At 40.4% G+C, this 24,493-nt stretch overlaps 1 protein-coding gene across 1 annotated transcript in view; it reads right to left on the bottom strand.

Moving 5' to 3' along the window:
• ZPLD1 (zona pellucida like domain containing 1) overlaps window positions 1-23,172 on the bottom strand; it is a 39,666-nt gene extending 16,494 nt beyond the window's left edge. The window contains exons 1-4 of the mRNA XM_048494548.1: window positions 23,066-23,172; window positions 15,123-15,343; window positions 8,659-8,840; window positions 7,087-7,159 (exon numbers count right to left, since the gene is read on the bottom strand). Coding sequence (XP_048350505.1) covers window positions 7,087-7,159; window positions 8,659-8,840; window positions 15,123-15,343; window positions 23,066-23,171 — 582 coding nt within the window. The 5' untranslated portion in view covers window position 23,172. The remainder of the gene's footprint in view (window positions 1-7,086; window positions 7,160-8,658; window positions 8,841-15,122; window positions 15,344-23,065) is intronic.
• Between the last annotated feature and the right edge of the window lie 1,321 nt (window positions 23,173-24,493).

The following is a 24,493-nucleotide window of genomic DNA, read 5'->3' as shown; positions in this document are numbered from 1 at the left end:
TGTCACAGAATGTGGTGTTATCCCGGCTGGCCAAATGCCTGGCGGAACAGGTCCGTTTTACAGGCCCTGCGGAAACTCTGTATGTCCCACAGGGCCCTGATCTCACCTGGGAGCCTGTTCCACCAGGTAGGGGCCAGGGCCGTAAAAGCCCTGGCCCTTGTAGAGGCCAGCCGGACCACTTTGGGGCCAGGGATCACCAGAAGGTCCGCCTCCGAGGAGCGGAGGGGCCTAGCAGGGCAATATAGGGAGAGACGGTCCAGTAGATATGCTGGTCCAAGGCCACGAATAGCTTTAAAGGTCAAAACCAAAACTTTAAACATGACCCGGTACTCGATCAGCAGCCAGTGTAGTTGGTACAGGACCGGAGTAATCCAGTCCCTAATAGATGTTCCCGTCAGCAACCTGGCTGCCGCATTTATATCCCCCCTTTCTCTCCTTTAAGGAGACTCATTTCCCTTCCCTCTTCACAACAAACACCTGTGAGGTAGGTGGGGCTGGGAGAGCTCAGAAGAAGTGTGACTAGCCCAAGGTCACCCAGCTGACATGTGTTGGAGTGCACAAGCTAATCTGAATTCCCCAGATAAGCCTCCACTGCTCAGGCGGCAAAGCAGGGAATCAAACCTGGTTCCTCCAGATTAGAGTACACCTGCTCTTAACCACTATGCCACTGCTGCTCCAAAGAATGGTGTAAACAGGAAAACTCTCCTATGAAGTTAGAGAATAGACTTCTTCTGAGCTTCAGGGTAAGTAGTACATGCATAAATGTCCATGAAGTCATTACAAATAACAAAGAAAACAGTCAGGACCAAGTAAAGAGATGGGCAAAGCGCAGGTTATTTGTATCTGCTGCAAACTGGCAGCGCCAGTAGCTGCTTCCTTCTTGCCCATTTCTGAAGCCCCTCCTGGACCAGGTGGTGGCAGTCTCAGGGAGACATCTCCTCTTGAACTTTAGCGAGGTTCAGGGTAAACTTTAGAAAGAATCACTTTACGAGTAATGCAAGCTACCATTAGGGGTGGCAAAGGGCAGTGACTTCAGAATAGTGTATTGGTCCTTGTCAGTCACATGCCACTGCCACCCCAGGTCCAGCACAAGCTTTACATACAAGTGTACTTCTACCATCCATCCTGGCACTCACTGGGGTGGTTCAAGAGGAAGCGCTTCCTCAGTCTCAGCTGCCACCACCTTGCCTATGATGGACTGCAGCTGCTTCTACTGACCATTCTGGATCCCACTGGGCAGGAAAAAAGGAGATCCTTTCCCCATGCTGCAGCCATTGGCACTGCATCCTGTGCCTCAGCAGGACTGTTATGGAGCAGCATAGGATAAATTCAATGGCTTCATCCAACCTTGACTGGAGAAGAAGCAGTTGATGTGTATTTAACCCATTCTTCCTTGCTTTTCCCATGTAATGCCTCTGCAAAGCCCCCTCCTCTCACCATGTGCATTAAACACACACTTGGAAACAAACTTGTGAATCCTGTTAACCTCATCTGTGTATTAATTTTCCTCTGAGACACCCAAACAGGCATTGTTGGATGATCAAGAATAAAGGAGTCATGTAACACAGGGACTACGATTAGGGGAAAGAATTGGGAGGAATTGTTTCCCCTTTTCTTTCAGCAGTGGGTCACACGTGAAGGGGAAGGCAGGGAAAGACTGATGAGTTGCTTACAGTTGTTGGATCCAACCCCAAAGGATAAGTGTCCCGGGGGAGGAGCAACAGTGGTTGAAAGAAATTAAAAACCCTCCCTCCAAAACAAATAGCACTTGTGCATGAGAGTAGCTTTCCCTCACACTTATTCACATTATATATTGGGAATCATATAAAACTGGATCCGCACTCAGACATAATTCAGCATGACCAAATGCACTTACAATGAACTGCATTTAATAATGCTGTAAATTACAGAGAAGAGGAGGGGGGTATCAGAATATATCGAGAGCATGCCCAAAAGAAAAATATGCAGCAACTGCAAGTGGTGCCAGACACTCTACAAGGAAACTAAATCAAATGGTAACCATCATATGTGAATGGAATAGCAAGTAATATATCACATAGAATCTACAAACCAAGCTGAGAAATACATTAGCTTGAAAAATAAACCCTCCATTCAGTTTCGCACACTTTTATAATGTCAGCAAAGTGATCCTGGCAATTTTTCAAACAGTAGTATTTTTATTTAACTTCAGCATTTCTGGAAATATCCAAAATAACTTTCACATAACCTAGTATCATTCAGATTCACTAGGAAGCCTATAGGAATTAGGTGCCCAGCTCCAAGTGGTGCAAGCATAATTATTACAGTGACTCAGAGAGCAATCCTGTGCAAGCTTCTGGCCAATTCACTCATTATAAATGTCCATGTGACTGCCACAGGGTTTTGGATTATATGTGCACTAAGATCTCCATGTTTACCAGGTGTGGTTTACCAGGTTTTATTCAGATCAGGACCTTGAGGCAAGGCTTCAGCTCCCTCCCTCTATCATTTTCCCAAACTGAAAGCTCCAGGGATATTGCTATTTGTTCTGTTGAGGAAATTAAGCATAGCTATAATGTTTCCCAACATACTAGTTTGGATCCTGTCTAAAATTTCCATGAACACAAAGCGGAAGAATTATTTTCATCCAATCCTCCCCTCCTCCCCCCCCCCCATTAAAGTTCTCCCATCCCTAGGAGGTCTCCCATCCCTAGGAGTAGTGTTTGGGAGTGTCATAAAACTCTTTGTGCCCAAGGATCAAAGCCATCATATGACATTAAAAGTGAGGTCCTTTGGCAAACTTGTGTCTTAATCTGAAAACACGGAAAACACTTAATCTGAAAACACTTTTTTTACATTATATGAGGGGTCTTACAGCACCGCCTAAATGCAAATGGGGGCAAAAATGTCTCAGGGAGTAGAACAGTCATGTGGCAATGTGTTTGCCTTCCCCAGGGCACTTGCCCTAGCAGAGGTGGCAGACACATCAGCAACCACTCACCCCTCACCCTTACTATGGAAAACCCAGAAGTCCAGGCTGCAGTGGGATCACACTGGCATCCGAAATGGCATCCCTCAGTGTGAGGGGGGTAGGGTGGGATGTTCCCAGAATTTAGCGCAAGAGTCCAGCACCCCCAGTCTCAGGTTTACGCCACTTCTTTGGTGACATATGTTTTGAATGCCCTATGGGGGTTTTCATCAGTACGGGGGTTTGGGCCTTTCCCTTGCTCCCAGAAGGCCCTCTTGGAGGTGGTGGGGTGGCACCACATTGACACTGTAGCCCTCTGCCTCTGGTTTTGGATGGGGCTGCCCGTCTTCCAGGACAGGAAAAGAACTGGCTTTCCTAAGGATAATGAAAGATGCATTTCCCACAGTAACAACAGAGATGAAGTCTTTTTGGGTAGGCTGACTGCCCCATATTTATTTCATGGTAGAAACCATTTCTTCTACTGTGAAATGAGCCCTAGTTATACTTCCTACAGTTTCCTACAAGAGCCATAATTTTAATTTTATTATTCCCTCCTCAAAGTGACGTTTTCTGCTTCTACTTTATTGCCTCTATGTCTGGTTGGGATAAAAACTTTGGTGTATAATATTGTCAAATATTAATTAAAATACATATATAATAATGGCATTTGAATTATTAACTTACAACATTAATGATTTGTTAGTCAAACCTCATGTATAATGAACTGAATTAAACAATAGCTTAATACTTGTCCAAGACTGCCTGCTTTTCTTGAAATTTAAGCCATAGGTTCCAATAATAGATTCCAAAAATTGTACTTCAATTTATTATGCAAACACAGCAGAGCTTGACTAGAATGTATTAAATTTTGAATCTATACTTCATATTCATCTTTAATTAATTGTTCCCCTCACAAACTGAGGGCTTGACCCTAACAAAAACCCTTAGTCAGGAGCATCCCTTGTACATCACGTTGTCCCAATAAAGCCAACAGTAGATTTATAGATATACATAAAGTCAGCAGGAACACTGAAAACACTAAGGATTTCCCCCAGCACCCCCACCACACCATCATGAGAAGCAACTCTACATGAGAAATACAATTGTATTAAATTAGGATTGGAATCTTAGGCCGTTTCCACATGGCCAAAAAACAGCACCCCAGGGACGGGGAAAAAACGGTCCCTGGGGTGCTGTTTGCAGAGGAGGGCAGCGCCATCCTGGCTCCCCCCAAGTGGTGCAAAGGCACCGCTTTTAAACCTCACTCGATGAGCGACATTTTTAAAAAGTTCCGTCTTCAAGCCAGCGCAGTGCGAACCGTACCAGCGGGAAGACGCTGCTTTTCCCCTCCCCTCCCCTCTTCTTCCATGTGACTCCCAGAGGCATCTGGTTGGCCACTGCGAGTAGCAGAATTCTGGACTAGATGGACTCTGGTCTGATCCAGGCTCTTTCTTATGTTCTTATATAAGTTTGATTATTTAAAAATTAAAATAATATATTTATCTAACACATTTTGTTGCACTCTGTAAAACTCTATACTATTATGCAGCAAACCTTACAAACAACTTCTGTTTAAATGGAATAGGAAGTATTCTGCTACAATAGTAGTAGCTCATTCATTATATTCCATCAAAAGCACCAACTTTTAAATCAACTGCATGACTTTTAAAGCAGGTCTATGATCATATGAGTAATAATATCAAAAATGTAATTTACTATGGAAAACTAGATTTTAAATCTAGTATTCAAATGACTCAATACCAATATTAATCAACTCAAAAATAACATTTAGAGGACTAGTGTTGCTATTATAAATTAAAGTCAGCATGACCTTTTATGTTTTTCTTCCAGTGTCCTCATTTATTCAATATGAGATTGCATAGATTCAAATCTGATAGTAATGCCAATAAAAGAAAAGGTCAGAATTCAAAATATTAGCCTTTGTAGTGTTCAAGAAAGCCTCAAAAAGACAGCAGTATCATCCTAAAGACATTGTTTATATTTTCTACACTAGTAGCTGCTCACTGAATTTTACACCATGCTATTGCTCCACACATAGTTAGGATGAAGGGGTAAGTTCCTCATTTGGGGATGTGAAGAGCCACTAGTTTTGTGTCAACCAATTTAGTACCACTCTTTGCCATGGAGCAGTCACATTCAGTCAAAGATACCTTCAGGTGACCTATTTTTATTGAAGTTCATATTACTAGTAGCCTAAGAGACAATTACCTGATTCGCCTTATGAATTCATTATGTTGTTTTATACTAGTTAGAGTACTGATTCATCTAAGTTGGTATTGGATATTTCAATTGGCAATGACTTTCAAAGAACTAAGGCAGACAAAATTTCTTGCCCAGTACTTGCTAACAGTCCCATCCAAAGGTGGGAGCGGCTCAGGACCACACCAGTGGATTTGCCCTCCCCAGGGCACTTGCCTTGACAGAGGGATGAATCCACCAGCAGGAGACTGACTTGGCCCTCTTCAGTAGTGGAACATACTCCTGGATGTCTCACCAGCATCCCTGCACCCTTGCTGCCAACACTGACAGGGGTGGTCCAGGAGCATGGCAGGGGGAGGAACTGGTGCTAGTTGGTTTTCATCCTTACTTTGGGCCCAATCTACCTTGGGAGCATAGCACAGAATAAGGATAGCCTTCCCTTCCAGGCTATTTTCTAAAGCTGGAATAACCACTAGATTACATGTAAAATGAGCTTGATGTCCCTGAGACCCTCATCCCCTGAGGATTGCCATTTGTGTCATGATTTATTCCCCTGTTCTGTAAATGTGTACATTGTAGATTACAAATGGAGTCTGGATTAAGGTGATATCAAAAGGAAGTGAGTCATGGTAAACTAGAAAGGAATGCAGGGCAGCTCCCCTATCAACCACAGTAATTACCACCCTAAGAGGGATTCAATCAAAGGCCATTTCCTCTGAGGTCCTCAGACCCTCTCCGAAGATACTTTCATTCTAACAACCCAGACCTTCAGTTCCAGCAATTTTTTCCATATCTCAGTGATCAGACAGGAAGATTCTTGCCTTTCCCCAACCATGACAAGTACCCGGCCATATCTAATATCTAACTCTTCCCAAGGGAACTTTAGACACTCTCCTTGCAAAAGAAGAAAATATCCCTCTACCATGCAGACATCTTGAAAATATTACATTTTTATTTGTCCCACATTCTGATGCCTACATCCTCTCCCCTGCTTAGTCTCAGCAAAAAAGGTAAAAAAGTTATCCCTCAACCCCACTTTTTGTAACCCATTGGGACTCATCCTGTTACTTCAACCTCTCATCCTGTTACTTCAGCCTCTCACTTCTTTGCTTCATGGAACTGTTTCTGTATCTTCTTCCTCCACCTGGTCAATTTCAGCTCCTGACACTGCTTCTTCTTTGCTGCCAAGGCAACTCCCCCTTCTCTCCAAAAGCAGGCTCATATGCCTCTTTTACACTTTCGCTTTATTCCCCAGTAGGTAGGCAGTTTTGCAAGGGAGAAGTTATGCATTGCATTTGTATTGTTTTCCTTTCTGCAATTTTATTTTTTACCATATTGCATGAGTTAATTTGACGTCTTTTCTGTTATCTTCTGTTTAAGTATTCTTTCAGGTTCATTTTTCTGAGTGTTGATCTGAATCTGGACCTTGGTGTACACAGGCTACATCCCAAGTATTGAAGAATCTCAAAACACATGTTTGTTCAAGCTAACAAGGGGTCACCTTCGCATGTGCAGTACATAAAGTGCAACCAGTGAAAAGTGCAAAAACATCAGAGCCTAGATTCTTACAATACCATACAATATCACATCACCGTACAACATAGTCAAGGTGGCTAAACGATGTCGTCTTCACTCGGTCCTATATCTTAGTCCGTATTAGTACTTGGACGAGACCTCTTGCTTGTGATATTGGGAAACTAATATTCCCAAGCACTCCGGGACTGGTTTCATCTTGGAAGAACAGTGCAGAAGGACTTCAGTCTTCCCTCCCATACCATTTTTCCAAGCTGAAACCATGGCCATGTAACATGGCCATGATCCTGGGAATGAAATCTTAGAATGAACAAGCCGTCACACAAAGGGGTCTCCACCACAGACAATGTACTGTTTTAAAATAGCTTCTACTTCTTTGTACTTACATTGTAGAGGAATAAATTCAAAGTGCTAATAAATGTGCCATTGTTCTCTCTTACAGAAATAGCAGCTGATGACCTAAAATAGATTTAAAGTGAAGAAAAATTATTGATAAGATAATTTCTGTGTTGCAATTTCATATTTCAGGGCTGTTTGCTGTTAAATTGATTTTTAGAATCACCACAATTCTTCTGTTTTGGTTATAAACTATCCTCAAGTGTAAAATTTACAGTAGGGAATCTGACAGGGCTTTAGCTATTCTTAAAGTAATAGGCTTTGTTTAAACAATGAATCAGACAAATATTTAGCTAAGAGTCTAAATGACAGAAACAAAAATGTTAACTCTCCATGATATACAGTAGCTTTTCATAAAAATAGCATTTCTTTGTCATATATGCAGTGCTTCGCTGCCATGCCAAAAAATTAAAATTAGCTCAAGATACATCCTTAGTTATTTGTTTTGAAAATGTCTACCCTGCACTAAGGTCAATAAGAATATCTCACAACATAAAGGAATATTAATGCCAAAGGTTCTTATTAATAATGAAAGCAACCAGAAACCAAAAACCAGGGCATTAACAAAAATAAAAGCTAGTTAGTAAAGCAGAAGAAACATCTCAGCAAATAAATAAAACAATCTAATCAGAGTATCAAAGCAACATAGAAATATACATAAAAATAGCAATCACCAATAGAAAGATTATAACAAAACACACTTTGATTTAATTTCCACCAAAAGTAAACAGGGAAATGAAAGCAGCCCTGGAGCAAGCCAAGCTAGGTGGCCCCTATGGTGATATTAGCCAGTGCTGCATGGGTTATTCAGCTCAGCAGCGCAGACAATGGGTATTAGTTTACCCAGCGCTTCCTCCAAAATACTTGTGGCAGCGTGGTACAAACCAATTGGTGAATTGACACCAGTCACCATTGCCAATGAGGGCTTTGAGCTAAGTAGTTCTGGCTGAGTTGCTACAGTTTGGTTATGCTTGCTCCCAGCTACCAGCAGTCCTTTGGAACAGTGGCCTACTGGGAAATATACTAGTAAGTTAAATGGCCAGTCTTCCTCTGATTTTTCCCGCAAAGTCCTTCTGAAAAAGTATGCTTTCACTGGTCTCTGGAAGGTCAAAGAAAAGACCAGACAGACTTTATGAGAATATTTTGTTCATTTTGACACTACTGCTTTGCTATTTACATGAATTTTGGTTGCAAATTTCATCATAAAAGCAAGCAACAAAAGACAGACTTTTCTGCTAAACTTATTGTAAACCAAATCCTTGGAACTGATTTTCTTCTTGCAATTAAATGTTCCTTCTTTTAATTGTTCTAGTACTCCTTTGTCCTGCATTCTTATTCTCATTCATTCTTCCTAAATTTCTTAAGGCTATCTTGTACAGATAGCAAAGAGATTGACATTTGCACAGATGGTCAGCAGGGATCTGACACGTTTGTACAGCATATCCAAACCTCTCCTTTCCAAAGTACTGCACAAATAAACCATAAGTTGTAAATCTAATACAAGGCTCTTTGTTTGGAGCATAAATCCTTTCTTACAATACCAATGTGATAATCATACTTACGAAGCAAGTTGTGTATTGTTCACCAGGTATTCCAAAGGATAACTACAACTAAATTTATACAGAAGTCCTGGTAAATAGCTGATTATTGTTGGTGGATCCGGAGTGTCTATATATCCTGAGATATTTCCTATCTGGACTGTTGATATATTGCCATATGCATTAATTCCTGGAACCGAGGTTACCTATTTGGAGAAAATACCATTTATTGGATGGCAGATTCTGTTGATGTTTAAATAATGTAGGCATAAACGATTAAGTTTAACCATCTTCCTTATATCATTTCTAAAATTTGCTGGATCAGAGATATCCACTTCCATTGCCCCATCGTCCTAGTGCCTCCATTTGTTTAAACTTTTCTTTGCAACTATCACTCAAAAACTTGATATTTTAACAAATGGAAGAAACAGTGCAGTTTGGCTGGCAATGATATCATATTTTGTAACATTGCAATATTTTAGCCCAATCTACCAGACTGCTTGGACCTCATGCTCTCTCTTCAAGCTGCCCTCTGTCCGTCCCCCCTCCACCCTGCAGCAGATAAAACGGAAAAGGTGAAACCATTATCTAGCTGTCTAATCATCTGCCACTCCCACTTCCCCACAAGCCTGCCTGATGAAAGAGAATACTGCATCCTTACTTGTTTGGGGATTTTGGAAATATGTGGAAGCGTATTGTTTACCAAGCTGAGCTTGGATGGAACTAAGAATACTGGGCATATTTTATCCATCCACCATTTAAGGGGGGAAAGCTAGAAGAGGAAGAAAATAAATATGAGATACAGAGGCATTTTTCAATTATGGTTCCAGAGGAGGGGCAATCTATGTGTCCTTTCACTTGTCCATCCAGCCTACCTCTTGTGCTAATATCTTAATCAATAACATTAATTCATGGCAATCTTCAAAAGTAATTCCCTAGAATATGTTTTACACACACAGAAACACACACAATGATTTAGGGATCCTCTCTCTTTTCTTCCTCTGTTTCTCTTATGCTGTACTTTTCAGCCCTGACTGAGGTTAGTTTGGTGTAAATGAGCAACTGGTGAAAGGTGAATAGGTTTTTCTAAATAGTTGTTTTACACTCAAAGACCAAGGTTGCAATAAAACTTTAATAACCTAAATTCTAGAAATCACAGGTACTTGGAAACCATCTGTAGACCATTAGTTTTGTGCAGAAGATAGTAGGTATCCATCCATCAATCCATCCATCAATCTTTATTACAGTTATAGACAAACATAAGGTAAATAAAATAAAAATAGAAGCATAAGATATATTAAAACAGTAAATGTATATCTAAAAAAGAAAAAACTACTAAAAGGAAATTTGCATTGGAACATATGGCAAGAGAATATAAGGAAAATAGGATAAAAGCATAAATATTAAAAGGGAACAAAAGCTTTAAAAACTACAAAATAACTATAAAAAGGGGGACAGGCGTAAGGGAACAATAAAATTGGTAAACTGAAGTCTGCAACTATCAGATCATTAAGCCTGCTTTATTGCACAGACCATCCTGCAATGTACTTCAAGTGCTGTCACACAGAACATGGCAACATTGTATGTTATGTCAGGATTGGTATCTGTGAGCAGCAAAACAAATATAAAATTGTTCTGTGTGGCCCAGGAATCTATACAGCCATAGCAAAATAAAAAACCTAATATGTATATTTTTCTAATACTGACAATGGAGAAGCACATGTTCTATTACTTCTATGTGCCCAGATCCACAGGGACATTTTCTCTCCCAATAAGAAGTCTTCCTGCATCAGTCATCTAAGACAGCTGAAGTGAGGGCCTGGCACCAAGCCAGAATAAAAGCTGTCAATAGTTTAGGTATTTCAAGGTTACTTAGATATGCCATGGGGTGGGGGTACAGTACCTATTGGTTTCCCTATACTTACTAAGAGCCTCTATATTCTTATTCATGAGAGTGGGCCCCAAGCATCTCAGTGCAGCCTGAAAGAGTCTCTCCTTGACATCAGAGTCTGGATTTCAGTCTTGACAGAACTCCAGTCCAGGCTAACAATTTGTATATATTTCTCCATTGCATGGGTGTTCCCTTTCTTACCCAACCATAAATTAGGGTGCTCATTCAAATTTTCTCTTGAAAAGTAGCTTTTGACTGATCACAAATCAGGTGTTTTTAAGGCACCAAGCAGGAACGAGTAATATCCATCCCACAAACACACACAGTTTAGCCAAATGGTGGAAACTGAAACTAGAAATCAGATTCCTTTCCCAGCTTAATTGATCTTTCGGAGGCCGTTTCCGCACGGCCTCCTGCCGCCCCCACACCGCCAAGAGTGCGGGCGGCGTGGGGGTGGAAGCCCGTTCGCATGCAAGCATGCGAACGGGCGAAGCGGAGGCCGGCAGACGGCTCCGCACGGAGCCGCCTCTGCGCCCTCCCCCGCCCCACTCACGGTGTCCTCCTCGTTGCCTGCGGGGCATCACAGCCCTGGCCACGCTGCCCTCCGACCCCTGGAGGTCGGAGGACAGTGTGGGCGGGGCTGCGACGCCCCGCAGGCGACGAGGAGGACACCGTGAAGTGAAGCTGGAGACGAAGACAGCGTCTTCCCGGCGGCGCGGTTCGCACCGCGCCACAGGGAAGACGCTCCCTCCCCAACAACAACCCTTTAAAGGGTTGTTGTTTAGGGCGGCTTGACGCCGCCCTGGGGGGAGGGAAGAAGAGTCAGGTCACCGCTGCTGCGTTGCAGCAGCGGCACCTGTGCGAACGGCGGCCTGGGGGCGCCTTTTTTGGCGCCCCCAGGCCGTCATAAATGGGCCGTGCGGAAACGGCCTAAATGTGTTTTTTCTTTCCTGAGTAGCAATCTAGGATTTAATGTCTCCATTCCTTCAATAAGCCCATGTTATTCCTAGAGCACATTTATCCTTTCATATGAAATTCTTAGCCTGGTCCATCTAGGGAACTTCAGCAAGATCTTCAGTACCAGCCCAATTGTGCTGGGTGATACCAACATCCCTGCTGAGATTGTCTGGGTGGGCTAGGTTCAGGATTTCAGGGCTGTTCTAAAAGGATAAATGTGCTGTTAGAATGTTGTAGGGTCATCATGCTGACCTCTGTCAGGTCAGCTATCTATGAGTTAGGAGAATGGTATTACAGTTGGAGTCCTTGGCAAACAACACAAGGCACATACAATCCAAGCTAGCAACAGTTTGCATTGGGAATCTATTAAAGGCAAAAGACTCTGAGAAGGCCACGACTGCTTCGGCTTCCTCCTCCCTGTCACCCAATAACATGGTCGGTGAAGGACTGCATCACAGTATAACAACAAAAGTAGCTTACAGTAAAATAAAAAAATTACGGTACAAAAAGTACAAAATAAAATGAATCTTCAAAATAACCAACAACTAAAACCAAAACTTGCTTCAAAGGAGGGTGCTTAAGACTAAACCACCCAAGCATCACCAAACAAAATCCAATGTCAGCAGAAACTGACATTAAACAGTGGTAGACTCTACCAGCACAACTAATTCATATCAAAAGACCTCTAAATACACACTTCCAAGAGCATGGAATTCCAAAATACCACAGCCAGCACTAAGACAACCCTACTGCAGATAAATAGTCAAATGTCTGATGGTGGTGGATGTGACAAGTGGGGTAAAAATAGCTATTCCTCCCTTTTTTAAGAATAGTACATTATTTCTTTAGAGTACCATGAGAGATGGATGTTACATTATTTCCTTTCCTTTACTGGACTCCCCCATACCATCTCAAGAGCAGCAGAGTCTAATTTGGAGAACTGGGCTAAATTTCCCACTCCTCTACATGAATCCGGCTGGGAGACCTTGGGCCAGTCACAGTTCCTAGAACTCTTTCAGCCCATACTGAAGCAGCAACAACAAAACACCTCCAAAAATATCTTGCCTTGAAAACCTTATGGGGTTGTTGTTGTTGTTGTTGTTGTTTATTACATTTGGTATACCGCCCACCCTCAAGGGCTCTTGTAGGCAACTTAAGGTTGCCTTAAGTCATGGTATACACACACATATACCATCTCAGGTTTACTTGAATAACTCCAAATGGTCAGAAATATGATTCTGCTGGTGTTAAAATCTCTTGATGTCTGAAGATGACCCTTGTGAGGTAAAACTACCAAGGAGCTTATAGTTTCTTCCAATCCTACCAACAGACAGAGAAGTGTTATTTGTATAGCACTTCTCCTCTCCCCTCTTCTCTTGTTTAATATAAAGCACAATACTCTGTCCGCTCTTAAAGCCAATCAAGAGTTGTGAGACTTGAACAAAGGACAGTTTTTATTTATTTCCCTGAAAGGGGGAAAACTTTTAGAGCAATAGGACTGTAAACTATTAATAAATGTAACTCAGTAAGTTGGCTACAAGACAGAAAAAATAATTACTAAAAATGATAAAAGTAAGAAAATATCAATCTATTTGAAAGTTATAAATGATTTACTGAGTCCCAGTACTTTAAAATCCCAGCACTTTAAAATCACAATAGGATCTGTCCTTTTAGCTGACCTTCACCCTGGAAAACGAATGAATGACAACTGATCATTGTGCTTGTCTCTGTCATTGCACAGCCTGCTTCCTCCTGTGACAAAGACTTGCTCAACCTGCCTTTGGCAGATAATGTGGAGCTGCCCTTGAAGCCTGTCTGGAAACTGCAGTTGATACAGAATGCTGTTGCTAGAGTGCTGAATGGAATGGATCATAGGGGCCATATCACTCCAGTCTTGTTCCAGCTACACTGGCTTCCAGTTTGTTCCTGGGTTCAATTCAAGGTGCTGATATTGACCTTTAAAGCTATGTACAGCCTGGAACCAGCATACCTCAAGGACTACCTTCTCCCATATGAACTTACCAGTTCATTTCAGTCATCTTTGGACAACCTATCTTGGACAGGGCAGGTGGCAATCCGAAAAAGTGCTTTCTTGTGGGATTCAAACATTTTAACACAGGTTCCGATGATGGTGTGATCCAAATAATGACTATTGAAAAGTTTTTAAAAATATTTTTAATATCACTTTTTAAATTTTAAGTATTAACAAATATTAATACTTAATAAAAATATTTTAAGTATTAAAAAAGTGATATTTTAAATTTTAACAATAGGTTCTACAGAACCTTCGGAACCCCCTGAATCCCACCTCTGATTTCTTGGTCATGTTACTAAAACTTTAGACTCCTTTCCCAGGAAGATTTGTCCACCTTCCTCTATCAGCATCTTCCACTAGTGGAGAAAAATCTTTTTGCTTTATTGAGCTTACCCTCAATAACCATTATTGGCTCTCTTACCTGGTATTGTTTTGTTCATGTTTTTATTGAATTATTTTTATAATTTAAATGGTGTTTTATTGTCAGAATCAACTGGCTGTTGTGGATTTTCCAGGCTATGTGGCGGTGGTCTAATAGTTTTTGCTCCTAACATTTTGCCCACATCTGTGACTAGCATCTTCAGAAACATATTACAGTAAGTCTGTGACACAGTGAGGAATGTACAGCAAAAATTACCAGATCATGGCCACACAGCCTGGAAAACCCACAACATCCAAGTGTTTTATTTGGACAAAAGTTTTGATGATTTTTACCTTGGGAACCTTGATCAAGTGGAAAGGTTGCATAAAAATGTTTCAAATTAATTTGAATTAATTAATCTATCTGAAAGAAAATGTCAATTTAACTGTTGTTGTTTTTGCTTCTTTTCTCTGTACTTCTCTTTTACCTGCCCTACCATGATTTCATTGGCACTGATCGGCTATTATCTGCCAAACAGGACTGCCAGAATCCAAGAGATTTCAGAAGGTGGACTGTTTGGCATTATACCCTGCTGAACGTCTTCTGCCCAAATTCCTGCCTTCCCAGGAATTTCTCAGCCCAGAGCTGGCAACCGTACCTCTCAATGAGAACATTTCAATTCCAATTTAAAAGGGGATTAGTAGATTTCCAGAAATGGGCAGCTTAGCCCACTTCTCTAAGTTATGGTAGACTCATGACAGAGATGGCAAACTTCAAGGAATCCCAATCCCAAACCATTTATGTACTAGATTTCCAAATGGCAAAAACAGTTAAAAACAGCTAGTCATGATCTTCGTAGCAAAATAAAAACAGTTACAATAAAATAAAATAAATTTCTTGTGTTGGGAAGTAGCGTGGAATTACTTTACAAATGGGTTCCAAAAAGCTTAGAATCTGTTCCCCTTTTTTTAAAGAAACCAAGACACATAGAAAACATGCTAGTAAATGTTTAATCGGATCCTCAATCCTACTTGAAAATAACTCTGCTTGGATTCAAAGGAACTTCCTGGTATGTACTTTAAAAACGCAGTCATAATATTTATCCAACATTCAAATTAACGTTCATTTTTAAACTTTACAGAATGTTCATTTTTATACTTTATGCAACAATAAATTCCATTATGCAGTATATAATGCTCCACTCACTATTAGCAATAGGTAGTCTCCAAAGCCTCTTGCCTTACCATTAAAGCATTCCCACAGGCCTCCAAAGTGCTGAGATTGATAATGAAAATGACCACTGCTGGAAAGGTGTTGTTATTTATAAATCCACGGCAATGGGAATCCCCATGTTTCCCATTTAGTGCCAAATCAGTTTCAGAGTAACCAGAAAAAAGGACTGTGCAAAAATTAATCTTCATACTAATTGCTTGTACTCCACAGTAGACACTGATATCTCGTTCAGCTGCAATAAAAATGAAAAGAAAACACATTTAGGAGCCTGAAATCATTTATTAATTATAAAATGTTGGAATTGTATCTTGGTCAATCAAATAGTCAATCTGGCATACAAAACACAATAAAATGAATAGAGAACTAATTGAAAATGCCAAAACAATCTAAAAATTATCTTTAGAGTGATAACAGTCCCTCTTGAAACAAATGGATTTTCCTCAGGAGGAAATTCTATAACATAGACATTGCTAATGAAAAAAAAACTACACTGTCCCAGACCATAATGAAAGGAATGCAAAAAGAAATTGTAGCAGCTGATTTTAATGCCAAAGAGGAAATATGAGTGAGGATGCTTCTTAGGGACAGGAAAAATGATAAATTATGTAACCTGTGTTGTGACTTTCCTCCCATTTTGCTCTTTTTGTACTCCTTGCAGTTAGTGGACAGTAACAAGAAGAGGTCCTCTATGTAGGGATACACAGTTCAGCAAAGAACCAAAAAAACCCTTGAAAAATATCTTATTGGTATTTTTCAGGTTTTTTTCTTCCAAAAAAAATGGCGGCAATTTAAAGGAAGATGAACAGAAATTCCCTGAATCATGCTGAATTTTTTTTTCAGCAGGATTGGGATTGCTTCGGCTTGCTGCCATTTTAGAGAAGACAGGGGAATCCCCTCTCCCCCTCCTCCTTACTTGCTAGCCACGTGCAGAACTCCCCCACCACCATTGGCTCCAGGTTCAACGTGGGGCTTAGAAATGGCAGGTGGCACACAGCTGTATGTCAGTTCCAGGCTCCACATGGAGCCCAGAACCTGTGGATGACAGATATGAAAACTGCTTACCATCTTCTGACTCTATGTGAGTGGGTGGCACAGGCCACTGATGCTGCCACCTTCAGGTTCCACATAGGGACCAGAGACAGCTCTGTGCCTGTCAGACTCAGAACAGAGTCCAGTTAAGTAGGGAGAGATGGAGAAGGGAAAATGGGGAGTAGTAAAATTCAGATTTAGTCTAATTGTCTCAAATTTTGAGCGGAATCCAGATATTCCTGAAATGGAGGTTAAAGAATTTCTTACTGAAAAAAAATCAGGTCAGTTAGTCCTATATCTGACTTTTACCAATTTGTTTTGTACACCTCTACCGCTATCCCTTTAATGACACTTGCAGTGCAATTCTAAACAGAGTTATATCCTTTTTAAGACCATTTATTTCAAATAGTGGTAATTATTTTTTGGATAGGGCTGTTAATGCTTTTTCCCTCAAAATGTGTAAACATCCTAAATGAAGCAATCACACAGATATTGTCAGTCATTTTCCATTCTAAGTATCCATTGCACCTGTAAACATGCCGTGCAGTGTATATGAATAAGACTGGCATTAAAAAAAACTTATTGTACGAAGTGGTCCATTTAAAGCTCTCAAACAACCCCAAATGATGCAAGATATGAACAGGAAAGCTCTTACAGGCAAAGAACTTGATAATGTGGCCTTTACACTAATCTCTGCCTCTGAAAGCAATATTTGATGGAGAGGTATATTTTGCCCACAGCTATTCCTACATAATGTAGGATTGAGTCAAACATGAGTGAGAATTCAGAGCATTCAATTCATTTGGTTCTGGAAGGGTAAATAGCAGCTAATAATAGCAATTTAGAATTCTAATCAACACAGCAAAAGAAGCTAAAGAGGGTAGAAAGTTCTCTGATAAAATTGGGTTAGTACAGCATGAAAAAGTAATGGAACCCTTGGTAAAAAAATGCAGCAAATGTCACATTACCATTATAGATATCAGTGATGCATCCATATTTATAACTTGACTGTAATTCTATTTACTTAGAAGTAAAACCTACTGATTTCAGCAAAACTTGCTTCAAAGGAGGGTGCTTAAGACTGAAGACTCTGAAATATCCAGCCTGATTCAGCAAGGGGCATTCATATACTTAAGCACCAGGAGCTTAATCCTGCTTCATTTTGTGCATCTGCATTAACAACACATATAGTGATATGTGTTGTTAATGCAGATGCACAAAATGAAGCAGGATTAAGCTGCAGACTACTAGCCCAAATCCACTTCAAAAATGCCTCCAAGAATTGGTTCAGGCTTTCTTCACCCTCCCTGAGATCAGCTGGAAGCACAAGACTGAGCTGAGTATCAATCACATATTGGTGATGACTCAAATCTTCGAGGGATTTCAGCTAGCTGTTTTATGTAGATGTTAAAAAGCATAGGGGATGAGATGGAGCCTTGTGGGACCTCACAGGTCAAAGGCCAAGGAGATGAGTTGTTATCCTCCAACTCCATTTTCTGAGATCTACCCTCCAGGTAGGACCAGAATTACAACACTGCCTCACAGTCCCAGCCCAGAAAGGCAGTCTGGAAGGACACCAGATCAATGGTATCAAAAGTTACTGAGAGGTCCATGAGAATCCACCAAGTAGAAGATATTTATGTAGCAAACAGAATCAGTGCTTCATGATCAAGAAAAGATAGCATTATTCTGCCACTGTTATATGGAGTAAATATTGTTTAACACAGTAAGACCTTTGTTAATTCTTTACAGGTTGTGATTATTCTTTGTGTTTCAGTGTATGGCTCATTAATTTACACATCAAGGGAATTATTAGATCTTTAAAATGATTTAACACTTTTAAAGTGCCAGAAAAGTGTTAGTGACTGCCATTAAGTTTGTCCAGATAAATTGTTGTACAAGCCTTTTGACAACCTGAGGAGATTGGAAGAGCTAATGTGAATACATAGCTCTTCCACATACTGCAAGACAAGGCAAATGGCTCTAGGTCAACAAAAGGCTGTTTATGGCACTTTAAAGACTAATAGATCTATTGTAGCAAGAGCCATAATCATGGTCTACTGGGAAGATAAAATCAAACCAAGAATCTGCTGTCAGAATAACCTAACAGGAGGAGCTGTGGCTCAGTGATGCAGCACACATTTTTGCGTACAGAAGTTCCTAGCATCATTCCCTGGCATCAGTGGTCAAAAATAAATGAGATAATAGTTGGACAAGAAAATGCGTGAGACTTTGACAAACCACTGCTAACTGGAATAGCCAGTATTGGCTTGACAGACCAATACCTTGATTCTGGTAGGTATCTTCATATTTCATAGGACATAGCTGGAAACTACATAAATGCACATGGCCCAGCATGATGACCTAGTAATACTATCATCACATACTAGAAACTGAAATATAAGACGAAATCACATACTAACCCTCTGAAAACTTTTACAGTGCAATCCTAAACTGAGTTATACCCTTCTAAGGCCACTGAAGTTAATTGATTTAGACAGGGACTCTGTTTAGGATTGAATGATCAACATATGTATGTTGGGGGAAGAATTGTGAATTGTTCATCCTTGGTCTGCTTTTGCAATGCTCCTAACCTCCATACATTTAAGGTCCCATCTTTTCTAGCATGTTTACCACAGTGTGCAGAGGTCCTGAATATGCAAACTATATTATCCATTTTTGCACCTGATTTCACTATTATCCATAGTGAAGATTGGACTACTATACATAATCCTAATTCTCTCCCCCATTCATACATGTCTACAGGTTTTGATTGTCTGCACAGGACTGTTCAATTAAAACTGTAACTGTCATAGGGTAAGTGACAACTAACTAGAGAAAAAGAAAAGAAAGAAAATAGCTACAGTAGAATATATTGAACAATAAAATGCATGTCCAAATTATTCCTGGAATCAATTTAAATACAAGCCATACTAAAGAGTCAAATGGAAATAAATATAACCTGAGCAGCACTCACCTACTGCACATCATCCACCCATCACATCCCAATTGCATAGAGGCTAAAAGACAGAAAGACCTTTGTGGAATCTGATGAGTTAGGTCTTACTTTGTGAGAGGGCATTCATTCAGTACTGGTGGGACTCATTTTCTGGAGATTTTTACCTCTACCACTGCCACCACCGTATGTCCCCACCCTATCCAATCTCCTGTTGGTTCCCTGACTGGGTTTAAGAAATTCCCAAGCACAGTATGAGTAACACTACTACTACTCTGAAGATAAAAAACTAATTGCCAGTATTATTACCCCTTTTATTGAATCAATAAAGTTGTAGAAGCATGAATGAGCTATATTTTTTGTGATGCATTAAATCATCACAGAAAATGTTAATGGAAATCAAGAATCAGCATTATTTTTACAGCCTTTGTGCATAATGGAGAATATAATCCACTGTGGCCAACAAGTTACTGAGGACTTTGTGCGGCTAGCAATTAGAATAACAATCCATTCCCTTTAAAATGGGGATTTGGAATTATTTATATGCAATAAATACAATTTTTGAAAAGGGCCTCAGAACAGAAGCAAGTTTTTAAGGTAATTTCTGCTGTGCAGATAAAATATGCATGAAGAATTAGCCATGCACTTCTGAAACTATACGGCTGTTTCATTTTTAAGTAGAAAATATGCCTTTAAAATTTTCATATCATGATTATAATATGTTTGCAGTATTTTTACATAATTAATCATTAGAGCAGGTTCTAAGATTACTAATTCAATGTCTGGTACATAAGCACAATTGAGCAATCATAAATCAGTGCCTGATCTGCATTGTTCTGATTAATAAACATAATTATACAATGCAAAGCTGAGTATAAAATTCACAAGTTTTGTCATTTTAATTTAATAAAACATACACTCTGGTCACGAGGAGCAAAAAAAAAAAGCTTTCTGCAGCCATTATCTATTTATCTGGAGAGATCTTTGTTTATATACAAAATCTGAACCTCTTCATACATAGACAGGAGACTCAACCAGAGAATAGGGTAAAGAGCATTATGTCTCAAAAAATACTACATACCGGTAATTGATTCACAAACAAAATATTTTTTGTTTACTATACTTTTGGTAATGACTATACTTTTGGTTTACTATACTTTTGGTAATAACAAAGCCATTGAGTTCATCTTCCTTTTTCTCCAGGTGAAGTGATCTTTTGTAAGATCAATTGTAATAGTGGCAGATCTCTAGTCACCATCTGGAGGTTGACAACCTTAGTGTCCTCTGAATTGTGGGCAGAAGAAGAGTTGGATTTATACTGTGTTTTCCTCTACCATAAGAAGTGTTTTCCTCTACCATAAGGAGTCTTAAAGCAACTTACAATCAACTTCCTTCCCCCCATCCACCCAGGACTTGTGAGGTACCATAGTTGGTGCTGAAAGAACTGTGACTGGCCCAAGGTTATTCAGCAGGCTTCATGCGGAAAAGTGGTGAACTGAACCTGGTTCTCTAGATTAGAGTATGTTGCTCTTAACCACTATACCAGTGGTGGCGAACCTTTGGCACTCCAGATGTTATGGACTACAATTCCCATCAGCCTCAGCCAGGATGGCCAATTGGCCAGGCTGGAAGGGGCTGATGGGAATTGTAGTCCATAACATCTGGAGTGCCCAAGGTTCGCCACCACGGCACTATACCATACTGGCTCTCAGTGACAGAGCTACTGGGGCTTGGCTCTGCTTCCCCACTTATTCACAGCATAGCCTCTGGACAGTGTCTTACTGGAAACTTTCTGTGGTCGATTCCGCACACGAGTGTAATAGATTCGACCCGGTTCCCTGAGAAGGGTACTGACCTAGGTCGAAGGCATTGTTGTTCCCCACTGCAACCGAAGTCATCTAGCTGGATCCCAGCTCGGAAGGCGGGATCATCTCAGTGCCTCTTTGCTGCTCTGTCCCAATTGGTTACTGTTTCACGGCGGGAAACGAAACCCTGCGTCCCCCTTTTTTAAAAAAATAAGCTATGTAGGAGCTATGTGGAGGTGACGCCACAAAGCGCCGTACAGATGAGAGCGAGATTTATGCACCCAGCAGTCACTTAGAACGCCAGAAGAAGAAAAAGGCGCGCTTTTCGCCACTGCGAGTCTCCAGCTCTGCGCATGCCTGAAGCACTTAGCTGCGATTGGCTGAACGGGAGACTCCTGGCGCCAAGATTCCCCACTCAATGGATTTGACCTGATTGCGACCATGGTTCCCGAAAAAAAGTGTACCTCCTTGGTGGAGTCGGAAATTTGACAGTGAAATGGAAGTGCGAAATCAACCTGTATGAGTTAAATAGCCAATCCATTCTGAAGTGTAAGGTATACAATTTTTTAAAAAAACAAATAAAATAAATATGCAGCTGGCCTCACATCTCACTTTCACTGTACATTTTCCCTTCCTTTAAACATTTAGTAATCTCAATGGACAATGCATAGCGAACCCTATTCCTTTTTTTGGAATGCCAACCTTCAGGTGATGAGTGGAGATCTGCCACGATTACAATTGATCTTCAGACAACAAAGATCACTTCACCTGGAGAAAATGGTCACTTTGGAAGGTGAACTCTATGGTATTATACCCCACTGAAGTTTATGCCCCTCCCCACCCTCCTCAAGCTCCACTCCCAAAATCTCTAGGTATTTTCCAACCCAAAGCTGACAACTCAAGGAGTCACTCAGCCACTCCTGAACCATTTAACTTCTCTGTCCATCAACATGTTTTCCTAAAAAATACTCTACTTTCCTCTTCTTCTCCAAAAGATCTGTGAGACTACCTCCCTTCCCAGTCCTGAAAAAATCTCAGACTGGGGAAACTGAGTTCTGATGCAAGCTGGGAGAGCAATTATGCATTTGTTAGTATCCTGCCTGTGAGCCAGACTTTGCTCTGATTTTATACAAATGTAGAGCCGCTGTTTGATTCACTTATTGCACATTTTAGGACTATGTTTTCTAAAGGAATGGGGGGAGGGACATTTTGTTTGCAATCTCTGGCCTATTGTCACAAGGTGTCTGTTGTGGGTAGAGGAAGAGATAATAAGTTTGTAAATTACCTTGAGATTCCTTATAGAAGAGAAAGGTGGGTATAAATCCAAACTCTTCTTCATCATCATCATCTAACCTGAAGTCTTGGATAGACTTGACAGCTGCCATAGAAGGTATGCCGGTTTCCAGTTGGCACCTGGAGTTCCCTAGAATTAGAACTCATCTCCAGACTTTGCAGATCCATTCCAATGGAGAAAATGAATGCTTTGGAGGGTGGACTTTATGGCATTGTACGCCACTGAGGTTCTTGGTCTCCTCAGGCTCTATTACCAAATCTCCAGGGGTTTCCCAAACTGGATATGGCCATCCTATACCCAACCCCCGCTGGTGGCCAGGAGGGACTTGGCAATGCTAGTCAGCTTGGTAAATCATAACTACATAAGCTAAACCAGCCCCCTTCAGACAAAGCATACATTTATATGGTGCTCAAACAGAATGTTCAATGCTTTTTCCACACAGAGTATTTATAGTCATCATCATTAAGCTATATTAGTTAACAACCATTGACTGACTTCTCTTTCATGAATTTTTTACGAAGCCATAAAGGGATGATATCTCTGTTCTGCTGCAAAGAAAATTACCTCTAAAGAGCTCACTGGTGATAACGATATGCATTTTTATTAAGTAAACCATCTGAATAAACTTCCTATGGGCAACAAATTTGTATACTGAATTCACCCTTCACAAATGAAATTATTTTGTTATTATTGGTAGTTACATTCGCATATGGCAGGGCAGGTAGTTCTATGTTATTTCATCCGCCATTAGTTGGTTAATGAGAACTTCTTTCCTCCCATGCTTCATTTACTTTAAAGATCTGTAGTGGTTACAAATAAGCACCCCTTGAAAGCAAGATAACAAAAGAATATGTTACAATTAGCACTTACCAGGGAACCTGCTGTGCAAGTTTGAATCACAGTTGTAGCCATTGAATTGTGCAATCACTGGGAGCACCTTTACAGTCAACAGGATCAGCAGCCATACTTGTTCCATTGCAAATCTAGTAAAACATTTGGCAATTATTCTGTGTGCTTGTTGCATTTGAGATGGTTATTGCAGAACTTTCATGATCACTGGATCAGATTTCTGGGAGAAGACTGACAGATCTTGGCCTAATTTTAAAGTGACAGCTTCTCTCTACTGACAGAAAAATGACCAATCAGTGGAAAATTCACATCACAAACTAGAAATCACTTATAGAACATGTCCCTACTTATACGTATGTTTTTGTTGCATAAGAGAATGATATCTTAATGCCTCTTGGATTCAGTTCACAGTAATTATTACACACTAATTCTAGCCAAGGCCCTTTCCTTTGATGAATTCCATCCTGTCCAAAGTTCTCTACTGGATTATTAAACTCAAACTGAATATTACACAGATTTCCATGTTGTTGTGGAGGAGGGGGGTCCTCAATGGGCTTGTGTATGCTCAGAGTTCTGTCTGTATCATATGAAAGGTTTAATAGCAAGCATCTTTTGATTATATAAACACTTCATGGTAGGGAACTAAATACGAAAAGGTATCCACGATTTGAAAATCGAGCTTCAGGGTCATTGGCACAAACCAGCTGAGGTCGTCCCAGTGGTAATCGGTATGCTGGGCACCATTCCGAAAACATGAGGGCAGCACTTGAAACATCTTTGAATTGACAAAATTAACATCTGTCAGATTTAGAAGGCAGCCCTGCTGGGGTCCACATGAATACTACGCCAATACATTACAACTTCCTAGGCCTCTGGGTGAGGCTCAAATTTTAATGAAAGTCCAACGAACAGCTAAAGATCTGGCAGCTGTGAAATCTACCATCATCATCATCATCATCATCATCATCATCCTCATCATCATCATACGTTAAAAGAAAAAAAACACCTACACAAACACCTAAACATATATATGATGACTTCCAGCTACCTCACTAAGGATCCAAACGTAAATCTAACTGCATGCTTAAAATTTATATCTACTTTTTTCACTTTTAGTCCTTATAAAATTGTCTTAATCCAATATGCTGTTTTCATTTAAGTCTTGAATCCTGCCATTGTTTCTCTGTTTGTATATGTTTTCAATAATTAGTCTGCAAAGGTTTCAGAAAATTGTCCGTATTCTTGTCTCTTATAACTCACAGCGGTTATGAAACTGTTCTTTTGATTGCACTGTTAGAAAGACTGGTTTTTTTTAAGCAGGGACACCGCAAATTTCAGGATTCTCCAGCTGTCAGTCAAAGGGTGACACTTCTATAGCCACTCTTATCAATATATCTGTACTGTAAGTAAACATAAGTGTGATATTCAGCAGGTGCAAGAACTCAGGTC

The sequence above is a fragment of the Sphaerodactylus townsendi genome, linkage group LG04, assembly GCF_021028975.2.
Source record: "Sphaerodactylus townsendi isolate TG3544 linkage group LG04, MPM_Stown_v2.3, whole genome shotgun sequence".
Lineage (NCBI taxonomy): Eukaryota > Metazoa > Chordata > Lepidosauria > Squamata > Sphaerodactylidae > Sphaerodactylus > Sphaerodactylus townsendi.
This window is presented reverse-complemented; position numbering and strand designations above follow the sequence as displayed.